Source organism: Accipiter gentilis, chromosome 29, assembly GCF_929443795.1.
Source record: "Accipiter gentilis chromosome 29, bAccGen1.1, whole genome shotgun sequence".
In the NCBI taxonomy this organism is placed as follows: Eukaryota; Metazoa; Chordata; class Aves; order Accipitriformes; family Accipitridae; genus Astur; species Astur gentilis.
The window spans coordinates 5,096,317-5,108,996 of NC_064908.1; the positions used below are offsets into that span (position 1 = coordinate 5,096,317).

At 43.2% G+C, this 12,680-nt stretch overlaps 1 protein-coding gene across 3 annotated transcripts in view; it reads right to left on the reverse strand.

The window, feature by feature from the left end:
* Positions 1-1,175: 1,175 nt before the first annotated feature.
* The window catches only part of NUDT3 (nudix hydrolase 3), a 33,311-nt gene continuing 21,806 nt past the window's right edge, over positions 1,176-12,680 (reverse strand). Inside the window, exons 3-6 of one of the 3 annotated variants that reach the window (XR_007509884.1) lie at positions 11,638-11,682; positions 10,775-10,859; positions 8,481-9,834; positions 1,176-2,672 (exon numbers count right to left, since the gene is read on the reverse strand). Coding sequence is in view for 2 of the 3 variants with exons in the window: in XM_049831753.1 (XP_049687710.1) it covers positions 9,665-9,834; positions 10,775-10,859; positions 11,638-11,682 (300 nt within the window). In the remaining variant the exon portion in view is untranslated. Of the gene's footprint in view, positions 2,673-8,093; positions 9,835-10,774; positions 10,860-11,637; positions 11,683-11,748; positions 11,808-12,680 lie in introns of those variants that run through there. The other 2 variants (XM_049831753.1, XM_049831752.1) reach the window with 2 other exon arrangements.

The following is a 12,680-nucleotide window of genomic DNA, read 5'->3' on the forward strand; positions in this document are numbered from 1 at the left end:
CCTCCGGCTGCTCACCCGGCCAGAAATACCGGGGTGGGGGGAAAACACTGCTGCCCATCCCCACGGGGGCACAGCCATGAAGGCGTTAACTCCACCGTCAGCAGAGATTAATTTTGCCCTCGGCTCCGCTCTGCAGCTGCGAACGTGAGGGCGTTATGCATGAGCCCGTGTGTTTTCCCTCATTGCGATAATGCAGTGCAGGAGGAGCCCAGTTGCATTCAGATCCCAAAGGAAATTTGCAAAAGGGGGGGCGGGTAAGAGATGGATCTCCAAATCAGGATACATTCACTTTGCAGATAAACCTTAAGAGCTCCCATGGTTGTATTTACAGCTGTGATGGGGCTGCACATTAGCAGATCCTGCCCAGCATTTTGTTTCACATCCCAAAAGAGGGAGAAACCTCCACCCTGGCTGAGCGAGGTCCAGACCGGAGCCCTGGGAGTTGCATGAAGCCGCTTCACTCTTCCCCAGCCCCAAGGCAAGTCTGCTGCACTGGGGCTTCTGCAGAGCCCAGCCCCCAAACTGGGGGGAAACGGGGGCATTTGGGGTAAGGGACAGCTCCGAGGGGCCACACTGGGCACCCAAGGGAAAGTTTTAGGAAAGTGGTCAGACTTCAGTAAGAGCGTTTGTGCTCGCACACACGTGTAGAGCACAAACACTGCAGGTATTTGCAAGAATGGGGTCTGAAGCGGCTGACGTTATTTTTCCTTGACCTACGCTGGCACCTCTGAACACGTTTCTCACAGTCTCCAGCTCTCGCTGCCCCCCACAGCGCGCTCTGCCGAAGGCCGTCACCGCCAGCTCCTGGTGGGTGCTGGTGCTCTCGGTGCAGGCGGCACCCAGCCTCTCCCACAGCAAGGGGCTATTTCCACATGAAGGGCTCTTGGTAAGGACTTGAAACATCTGAGTGAGACTATGCCATGCCTTAAAATTCACCCCAGTTTTATTGCAGGGTGCCCTCCCCACTCAGACGAGCCCGTCTCAACACCAGGTTGTTGGTGACATCCCTCCAAATTTTCTCCTCCAGACTGTGAATGTACCAAGGCACTTTAGGGAGGGCTTTCTCCTCCGGTGACACTTCATTGCCCAGTCTCCAAGAGCGTGAAGTTCACATACATGGGTAACAGCGCTGGGAAGAAGAGACCACGCAGCAAGCAGAGCCGTGTGTGAAATACTGGCGTGTTTATTGGTTGGCACTAGATTACAGCCTACACTCTTGTCAAACTTGCATCCACAAATTTTTTTTTAAAATTTTTTTTTTTTAAATCTTTTAAAGACAGTGACGACCTCCCCCTCGCACACAATTCAAACAGAGGAAACACTTTGAGAATGGAACCAGACCGCCAGCTGCCATCCATCAGCACAGCTTCACACCGTCTCAACATCTGGCTCCAAACACACCCAGACTCATTGCGGAAGAGGGACGGGGGTTTGTAATGACACCAGAGCTGAGCATGGAGTGGATAGAGAGCCCTCTGGTCTTTCTGGAAATGCTATGGATGAAAAGGTCAAAATTATGTAGGTATACGCTATACCTGCCAGCCAAGACTAAGCAGGAGCAAGAGAGCACCTGCGTTATTCATAGGCTCAAACTAAGATCTGAGCCTCAAGGAAAACAGAATGTGTTTTCTACTGAATGCATTTGACTTTGAACAAATGTGTCGTAAGTAAGAACAAGTCCAAGCCAGTAACAAAAAGCATCATCTGAAATGCTAGATTTCCAAAGTGCCCTTGTAGTTGTAAAGTGTTTTTGCAAACCGTTTCAACCTAATATATCATTAAAAAAAAAAACAAAAACACGTTAACTTTACCAGAAGATTAGAAACACAAAGCACTGGAGTGAGGAACAGAAGTCTGCAGCCAGAAAAATAAACCAAAACAGATGACAGGAATTACAAGTCCAAAACCATCTAGAATTCACAGAGAATTGAGTATTTAACTTATGATTCATTGAAAATCACTGAAAATCTCAAGCTTGTTTTAATTCTAGTAAGTTAGCAAGTTTGTTCTCTACATCAGTTTTCCTCCTCCAAACTCACTGACATTTCCATGTGAAAGCTGGGCAGGCAGCAGAGCTTCCACTGAGATATCCCAACCAACACCACCACATCACACAGGAGCAGGAAACCCCAGGACATCACTCACCGCGTGCTGCTGCTGCCATCGTTCCCCCCACCCCAGGCCTGGACACCTGAATGACTCAGAAAAGTATCTGTAAGGTTTAAAAAAAAACAACAAACAAAACACAACACCCCCCCCCCCCCCCCCAAAAAAAAAAAAAAAAACCAACCCAAAAACATTTTCCATAGGGACTGCTCACGCTGGCGCTGCCAAGCAGGAGAGGTTGGTGCAGGTCAGTACCTGGATCGGTATCAAAGTCTTATCCTTGGTCACAAAGGTGAGTTCGAACGTACCAGCTCAGACATGAACAGAAGAGACAGTCAAAGCCCCGCAGCTTTGATCTCGGAGGTATCTCGGTTCGATAAGGAATGGAAAAGCCTAAGGCAGACAGGCTCATACCCACAGACATCCAGCTCGTGCCGCTCGCAGGGTGATGTACCCTGTTTTTTTATCCCACTGCCAGGCACACGCTCTGATGGGGTCTGGGATCCTGCTCTCCCAGCTCAGGGGTGCTGCCAGGGAGTCTCAGGTACAGAGAGTTCTTGAAAAGACTGAGCAGAAAATGCAAAGTGATCGTTGCAGGTCTTCTGATTTAATAAATATAAAATAGGACACACAGGAAGTTCAGCAAACACTCTTGGACCTCCCAAGGTTAATTTCTGAGGCAATTCTAGAGCCAATTTCTCAAGTATAACTTCAAAATTCTCACTTTCCCACCAAAAAAAAAAAAAGAAAAAAGAAAAAAAACCCCCTATCAACTAGCACCAAAAAGAGATTTTACAAATCTCCTAAATACATCTTCAATCCAGTTAAGTTTTTTCACCCATCTACACCTCTCTCAATTATGTACAGACCTCGTGACACTATACCCAGTAAAACACTACACGTATCTACACACCACCTTCCACCACTGAAGCCGAGTCCTCTCTAACTGTATTAAATTCATTCTAACATTGAGAAAAGTGAGGATATATATATATGTATATATGTACGTTATAGTCTCTAACACTGAGACATGATGAGAGCGTACACCAGAAGCAAGGTCACCTGCATCCCCAGGCTGTGATGTAGCCACTAGATGATGCTATCTTATTAAGCAGGAAGAACAGAGCCAGGAGGGAAAACCGAGTCATTTAAAAGCAGGACCAGAGCAGTCGGTGAATTATACACTGTTGTTGAGTATCTTTATAAGATAAAAGCTCTTCACACCTACAAGCGTCTGCAACAACTTCATTTCTTGGTGCAAGTTTGGCTAAAGAGACCGACAGATTTCAATCTTCTCCCGAGAATCGGCATAAGCCATAGCTTCCACTCCAAGAAAGTTTAATATTCAAACCCATCTTTCACAAACTCCCAGATCACCCACACTTGCGTTTACTGGATGCTCTGCACAGGTACAAACATTGCATCTGGCTGTCTATGCTAGATCTGGGAAGGGAACTGAGGATTCCTGACATTCCCTACCCACATTTTTAGCCACTGAATACTTCATGTCTGCACAAGGGAAAAAGCAACACTAGCAGATTCCAATCCCTTTTAATTTTTTATAGTTTGCTTTAAGGCACATTCAAGATCACACTGAATTAAACTGCCTTCTTGCTCAACAGAAATCTGGGAAATGCACCCAATGTCCATCTGCCAAGTAAAAAAGCTGATGTGAATGCTACAATTGCAGCTCCTTTCCAGCCCCCGAACCAGAGCTCTTACCTTCCTCCACAGCAGCGAGACTGAAGGCCACCATCAGAGGAGATGCAGCAGGTTGTTTGGGTGCAGCCCTCCACAGCCACCCATGGGTGAAGGAGCTCTGAAGGACAAGCCCCACCCCCCCCCCCGGTAAGGCTCTGCCCCTTCCCCACCAGCATCACTCAGCATTTTTATTTCACAGCACAGCCCTTAGAAGAACACACCCACCTTGCTAAGCTGGAACCAAATCAACCTAAGAAAGAACCGTGTCCCCAGAACAGAAGAAAAAGGAAACAAATCCTAAAGGATGTATTTTAAAGAGATGCAGAGACAGCACATGCATTCACCTGTCCATGCCACCTTCCTACAGCAAAGCAAGGCAAGAGATGTTATCTGAGGAGAGCCCTGGCTGGGCTCCCTTCACCTGTAAATCTAATAGTTTCTTGTAGTGTGACATACACAGAACTCAGTTAAATCACAGCAGGCTTACTACCAAGAACCAACGGCCACTCCCAAGTACTTCTTGCATCTTACCGTACTGAATGTACTGAACAAGGGATGGGGGGAATAGCAAGACTTCAATGAGCCAGATACATTATCCCCACCTGATCCACACAGCAGCTTAAAAAACTCACTATGAAGTGCCCCTCCATTAAAGCCCATATTTTTATGCCCTTCTATTCAGTTTTAATTACAGTTACTGGCTAATGGAGTTTATCAGTAATGCCAGTCTATGACTTCAGCTCTGTTCAACAGCATTAAACACAAGTGAGCTGACCATTAGCAACTTCTGAATTATCTTTTTGCTACAGGTAATGCAACTGCCCTACATTTACTGAACAGCCTCATTCCGACACTCTCTCTTTGGTAGATTCATCTCAAGATTACTTCAGTTGTAAAACCACTCAGAAGAGGTTACGTGCCTTGTTCTGAGAGTTCAAAATCACGAGTAAGTAATATTTACCCTCTCCAGTGCTCATGGCACAGCAGCCAGTGAGAATGACTGCCATCATGTTCCGCACCCTCTCAGCTGTCACTGCCTCAGTCCTAAAGAGTTTTTACAGTTCAAAGTCTAACGCATTTTCAATTTGAAAAAATATTTCTTTTTCAGTTTGCAAAGTAGCCATTAACTCAAAGGAATGTCTTGCCAAATGATATACCTGGAGAGGCAAATGCCAAACACTCGTACTTCTAAGAAGTCACTGCAGTTCTGAGCAAGGCTTTGCTGAGCTCTGCCAGAGAAGCTCTGGCTAACCCTAAGAAAGCACGAAACAGCTCGGCCAGTGCTGGTAAGTGGAAATGCTGTGCAAAGATAAAGGAGGTACAAACCTCCCCTGCCTTTGTAACAATACCGAGTTTCTCTATCACCAATAAACTATTGTCTAGAATTAAACAATCTATCTTTGTGAAGAAACCAAGACATCTTTGTGAAGAAACCAAGACATCTTTGTGAAGAAACCAAGACATCTTTGTGAAGCGACCAAAAGTACTTTAACAGCATTGAATACCAGATTTCAGTGAGAATGGGAAAAAAACCCCCTTCTTTCACTCTTCTCTAGGCATCTCCGAGGAAAAGGAGTCACCAGCAGTGTCACATCACAGCCTCTCACAGCCAGGCAGGAATACCAGCATGCACAGCCATGTGGCACACCTATTAAATACTGTGGGAAAGCTTCACCAAACAGAAAATGATGTCTTTTAACTGAAAAAAGGTTCTTCCTTTCGAAATGTGCCTTTGAAAAGCCTCAACATAAGCAAAGTCACATTTGAAACCCCAAAACCATCTTAGAGTAACCACTTCAAGACAAAGGTGCTGTACGTTTTCTACCGCACGCAATTTCTAAGCTGACATTAACTAATGCATCAAAATCCCTGCTCCACCACACAAAAACCTCATTTGAAAGAGACTTTCTAGAGCTTGATACATACGATTTCAGCTCCACTAAGTTTAATTACACTTGGCACTCTTCTGCAGAGGGATGTCCACCTGCATCTTGAGTTTCACACATCATTTAAGATCACCAGAAAGGTTCAGGATCTGTCTGACAAATCCTGCTAGAAGAATCAAGCAGCAGTTGCTGGAGACATTTGTACCCCAGGGGTGTCTTTTTTTCCTGCTCCCATGCTGGAGTCAACAAATGCCAGTATACCCTCTACCCAGCATCGGCTTAAACCACCAGCTAACATTTTCCTGCCACAGCAGTAATCTGAGCTGGTCTGTCAAATGCTTCCAGTGACAGGGATCCAGATTTTTAAAGTATTTTGAGGTTTAAAAGATCATCGTGCTAAGCAGTGATATCTAAGCGCTAAATGCACTTCTCTTCTCCCATTAAGGTCTCAAATACATTTAAAAATCCAGATGGCAGGATGCAACTCTGCTATACGAGGATTTCTAATTTTGACAATACCAGAGGAAGTGAATCAATGTTGAAGAGTGGGAACTGCTCAGAGAACCTCCCTGTGCTGAGCAGCGGGTCTCCCTCTTCCTCTATCACTCACCATCTTGCAATCCTGAGGTGACACTTAGGTGCATAGAGAAATCCAGTACTTGAGTGTTTCAAGGGCCAATAATTTTCCTCCTCTTCCTTGCTGCAGGCAGACTTGCTTCTTGATATATCAAGAGTGAGGTGTCCTTCTATATACCATGAATACATGCATGAAGAGTGGCAAGGGAAAAAGTAATCTTATTAGCGAAATTACCCCTAAGAAGTTGCAGAGGACACTGGAAGTTTTTCACGAGACCCCAGGGTTCAGAAGTGTGCCAAAAGGTAATCAACAGTAGCCCCTCTGAGCTGGAGGCTGTGCATCATCAACACGCCCGTCATTTATCCCACGCTGGATTTCAGAGAACCCAGACAAGCGTCTGAGACCTGCAACTTGAGGGTGACTTGACAAATTTGTTGCAAACTTGCAGGATGTCTAAATGAAGCATTGGTATTCCTCTGTTTTACCTACGAATACACCAGTGCCAAGTAAGATGGAAGCTATGTTGAAAGCCAAACTAAGAACACTATTCTTCAATAGGAAGCCAAGACACATTGTAATGCTCGATTTAAGGGATCAGGCTAGACACTACATCGTTTGAGGTAAGAATCACACTATCTCCAACACTAGCTCAATATAGCACCAGTTTTAGCAACGCTAGAAGTCCAAGTCTAATCCTACAGGGTTTTTTAGCAGTTGGTCATGACAGCAGCCCTAAGCAGTTTAATCAAGCAGGCACTAGCCTGTACTGCGAAACCCAGAGTGCACGCCGCCCTTTGAACAACTCTTTTGTCACTAATAAAGGTAGTTTGATTGTCGGTCCCAAACCAATTTAACATCATTTTGCATAAAATCGCTTAAACTGCTAGGGCACGCAGCTATACGAGTTACTAGAGAAGAACCTCAGATGCTGAGGAAGATGGTGCAGGGAGAGACTCAGGTAGCACAGGACTAAGGCCTGTTTTGAAATTCGCATCTGTTGAATAAAGGCTATTTCTACCCCAGGAGCTATTTCCAGTTAAGAAGATGTACTATCAGCCACTCGATGTTACTGTGTTAACAGCATCAATCATGCCACATTAAAACACTTTCTTGGCACAATTTATTTTTCTGACCCAAACAAATAAGCCATTAGCAAGTCATTAACAATATTCTACCCTAAATTGTCAGTTTAACAGCCCTGTAAAAACATTTTTAGTTTAAAAACAAAAGTGTGCATGCTGTTGATATTAAAACTGCAGTTACTCTTTCAGGAGTACCAGCTGTTTTGTTGCAAAGCATTTTCAACATACTAATCTGTACAATAAAGACAAAAACTCAATTGAAGGCAGTAGATGGCTGTGTTAGGTGCCACTCACGGCTTGGTAACGGCGGACTGTCTGAACTTCTTGTACACTTCCAGATACAATATTCAAGCCCTTTTAAGAGTTTGGTTCAGGCCGATCAGCACAGAGTAAGAAAGTATTGTACATTCGTCTCTAAGTTGAAGTGAACTGAACTGGTGTAATTTAGGCTCAATTCCAGATGCTTGGTTTCAAGCTACTTCTTGAATAATGCCTCTCAGCTTTTTCTTATGCATGGTTTTTCATGTTAGCGATCACTGGCACTGCTTTTGGCCTTGCTACTCCACACTGATGAAAGCAAGGAGAACAAGTAAAGGAACAGAATAGGATCTTAAAATGAACAGCTTCTTGCCAAACCAGCAAGGATACCATTCCCCCTTGTCCCAGGCTCCATGGATATTTCTATCAGATTTTCATATTGTAAGTGCTTCTCGGGAAGAGAGAAAACTCTGGAACAGTGAGTATTTATTAGAATATTTTTTGTTAAATAAAGAGGAGGGGGGGGAGAGAAAAAAAAAGAGAGTACTGCAGATTTAATTTCACATCTTGGCTATGCTCTGACAAAGGAGAAGTTACTGAATTCAGCAACTACTTCTTGTCCCAAGCCAGGGATTAATGCCCCTCCCAAAACTTGTACCTGTCCCAACCCACCCCCCAGCCCCAACCTTTCCCATTTTATTTCCCAACTAGACAACACTGTTGGCAAATCAAGACAGCATGAAACTTACATCAATAAAAACAACAACAACAACAAAAAAAAAAAGTGAAGTGTGCCAATGCATCAGGGGAACTATCCTATTAAACAGTGTACTTCTCCAACTAGCAATTCTGCTCGGGAGTCAGCTGTACCTTTCACAGAGGGAGAGTTCAAACATTTTGAGCATGCTCCATGGTGCAATTCTAAGTGCTGCAGAACCACAGGACAAGAGATTGAACACCTGAATTTTTCCCCCAGGACTTCTTTTCAGGGACACACATGGTTATCCAACCGAGGGCTCGTGCAGTAACACTCAGTAAGTACAATCCAATGCTTCAGCACAAATTACAAGTATCCAGTTCAGCATGGTATAAGGCATGTGGACAAGAAGAGACATCAGCAGAACGCAGCAGGATCAGCAGAACAGCATTGGTGATTGACGCTCCAGTTTGTCAGACTTTGACCCCACTTTGAATCCCTGATTCCTACCACAGACAATGAAATTCAGTTTCTATCGTAGCATTTCTGAGGCTATTTATTTTTGGCCAAGTGTTAAAAGACCAACTCCTTTTTGTTTCATTTTGATGTAAATGCAGAAACATTGGCAGAAGCTGTAGGAAAAGCAACGGAGCAGCAGGGATGTCTGCAGGTGATCAAAACTCTGCCCTCAACTTCAATTGTCACTGCACTAAATCAGGAGATACTGAACGGGGAGTAAACCGGCCCAGCCACTAGCACTGTCACAGAACGTGTATTTCTTAAAAAACAGAACAAAAGGCAAACAGATTAATTATGAACCCTTCTTTTCAGAAGCAGACCAGGATTAAAAAAATTCCTGCAAAATTAAAATGTTAGATTCTCCACCTAAAAAAAGTTTATACATACGTGCTGAAAGTGACCACCACACAGGTCTGAACAGCACCTTACAGTACAGACTAAGACTTAAAGAGCTGATCTCACATTTGAAGTCTTTTAATTAAAAAAAAAAAAAAAAAAAAAGTGGCTATGGCTGGGATGACACAAATGGGACACTTCAGAACACAAGGCAGAGGCGAAACTGGCAGCCTCGCTTGCCAGGCCATGGAAGCGGTGTAACGGGAAAGGGGCACTTCATGCACAAAATGTATTTTACAAAATACATATCCAAAAAAGCAAAAAAAGCCAACAAAAAAAAAATCCCACCTTGCACTAAATTGCAGCACTCTTAACACTTGCTCTGCCACAGGCTGCTGCCCATGCCTTGTTTGATAGAGGAGGCATGTGAAAAAGGGGAGGGGGGAGGGAAATCCACGTTTCAGTCTATTTTTCAAGATTTGTCTCACAGGGACGTCTTCAGTCATCTGATGTCAGACACAGAGCTCTCAGAGTACGTCGTGGTCATGACAGGAGTGCCGTTGTTTGCCAAACAACCTTGCCTCAAGGTTTCAAAATACGAGGCCTGCACTGGTTTATGATACTGCAGAACTTTTATGGCATCTTCTATCTTAAACCATTCCCTTTTCCTTCCTGTGGGTAAAAAGAAAAATCAGTAGATGCAGCAAAATGATGTTATCCTTTCCATGTTTAAATGTTACTGTTGATTAGCTTTCAATCGTTATCATGTGCACTAATGCTGCAAGAATAATTCCACTATGTGGCAAAGCATCAGTTTGAAAGACACAGGGAAATTTTCTCTCAGGATTCTCCGATCTCGAGGGCCACCTAGTCCAAACACCACACTGATGGCTCCTCTATCCCCACGACACATATCTGTTTACGGCAGTACATCCACTATGCAAACATTTGGTCTTGCATTTCCCAATTAAAAAAAAGAAAACAAACCCACAAACCAAACACATTTATTTTGCTATTTCTGCAATTGCTATTCAAGTCAGATACTCGTTTTAGGACAGCCCACATCGACACACACCATCACCCAATTTCCATCGATTTGTCTACCTCAATTTTTGGTAGACAGCATTCATTTCTTACTCTTTCCATAAAACCTCTTCTGAACACAGCCTCAGGAAAGTCAAGTTACAGGTGCTACAGTGCTACTGATAAACCTCATGCAGAACACCACATTCATTTTCATTTGGGAATCCAATTTAAACACAAAGATTTCAAAAGATAATGGGGAATGATTAATCCACACTGCCCACATATATTTTCTTCTAGTCTTAGAAAGGACAGCTCTTCATGCTCTTTGCTTAGTATCTTAAAGTGCAAGAAATAAATACAAAATTGCTGTAGAGGCAGCTGTACAGCTGAATTGACTTCTCTTGGGCCACAGAGGTTACAAAAGCATCAATTTAACCGCAATTTTTCTTCCCAAGCAACCAATGGACACACCACTGCAACTTTTCTCAACAACTCTCACAAGGATTCCAGCTCCCAGAGGGATGCTAAGCTGACGTGTTTTTGTCTGCATCCAACCAGTTAATGCTAGCAAGCACAAAGAGCTTACCAATATTGACAGAGTCCTCCCAGTCTTCCAACACTTCTGTGACAATAAGTACGTAAACATAAGTCCTGTGTTTCCTGTCCCGATTCTAGAAGGCAAAGGGAACAGAATAACAACAAAGCTATCAAGGGAAAAAAGGCAGGTAAGCACATGGCGACTACAAGTTGCAAGCTGCTTCACTATGATGCTGCAGTACCTTATGCGCAGTTTCTCTCACATTATAGCTCATTCTTAGCTATTAAACATTGTTGCGTTTTAAATGAGAGGTCTGAAAGTATTAATAGGGATTGCAGCCAAAAAGTCTAGTCCAGTAAGGCAGCATTTGGTGGATGGATATGCTTATAAATCAGTTCCTCAGCTGGAAAAAACAGCACAGGAAAGATTTTTATGTATTTCACGCAACTCTGAAATAGTGAAAAAACAACCACAAAAAGAGCTGTGTCTGGTACCTGTTGACTGCATCTCACTAGTACTCATCAGGTGTTACTGCACTCCTAATAGGAGCGCAGACGCTTCACCATATTGCAGAGGCCGGTTTGGCAACGGGTGACAGCAGGTGCTAAAGAACAAAGGAGAGCCACTGCTCCCCAGCTGGTGGGTGGCCTTTTCTAGCAGCAAGAAAGGTATGAAGGCACTGAGTATATTCACTGCTACGCTGGCTTATCACTCATGTTTTCAACAGAAGTGGAAATTGCAGATGATCAATATCACTGAAAGGATCAGCATGCATTTTTATTTAAATGGGGAGTTCCAAGTTTTCCTTCAAACAAGTTATCTAGCTTACTGCACAACAAATTAGGAAGTGATTTTTACTCTGAGACAATTTTTTGCATCAAAATTTCAAAGCCTCAATATCTGAAACTTACCTCAAAAATTCCCACTAATCTTCCTAATGTCCCTTTCACTCCAGCCTATGAAAAGTTCAAAGAGAAAAAAAAAAACACACTTTAACAACAGGTCAGTACTTATTTCCTTACTTGTTACGCAGGAGCAGTTCCTTTAGAACAGGAAGCAAATGCTGTAAAATTCTGTTAATCTGAAAACAACAAGAAAAATGACACAAACATATCACGAACTCTAACCATACATGCATTCCCAGGAATTTTTTCTTCTTTTTCTATATTGAAACCATTTTTTATTCGATCTGGAGGAAAAAATTATTCATTGAGTCACTAATTGCGTACCAATATACCCTGAATGACCAGAATCTCCTCTAAAGGTTATTATAGTCTAAGCATGGATAAAATTTGCTTTGGGGTTTAGCAGTTTTACCTTGTTAATATTATAGCTTAAGAAAATAACTTTAAAGTGTGTATAAAACATCCACTCACACCATCAAAGCAACATGACAGCTACCAGGTATTTCAGGGATGTCTTGCAAACATTTGAAGGAAGCTAATATAAACATAAAATACTTCCAATGTTGCAAAGTGGCCTCCGCAACAGGAACAAGACTATTTTTGATATAACACAAAACGCAGATGAGCACTGAAAGAAGACTTATGAATCAAGCACAGACACAAATCAAGAGAAGATCTAAGCGACAGTTTTGTCTTCAATTTGAATACTACTGAGGATCTACCCACTTTATCTCATTTGCTGTCACTTTTTATACATCCACTCATCGCTGTGGCTCAGTCACTTTCTCAAAGTGCTGTTTCTCGCCTCTGCTCTCTGGTGTTGCATCATGCATGCATGCAAAATGCCATCCCACTCTCCTGCCCCCAGACCCCTCCCTTTTTCCCAATAATTTACATTCCCTTCTTTTTACGACTGTAAATGGTTGGAATTCAAGTGCTACAGACAAGATGAGATTTTGCTCCATGACTTAATTGGTCTGAAACAACACACAGAATCTGGCATACAACCCAGCCACGTTTGGAAGGTAAATTCGGCTGCCGTCTCTGGC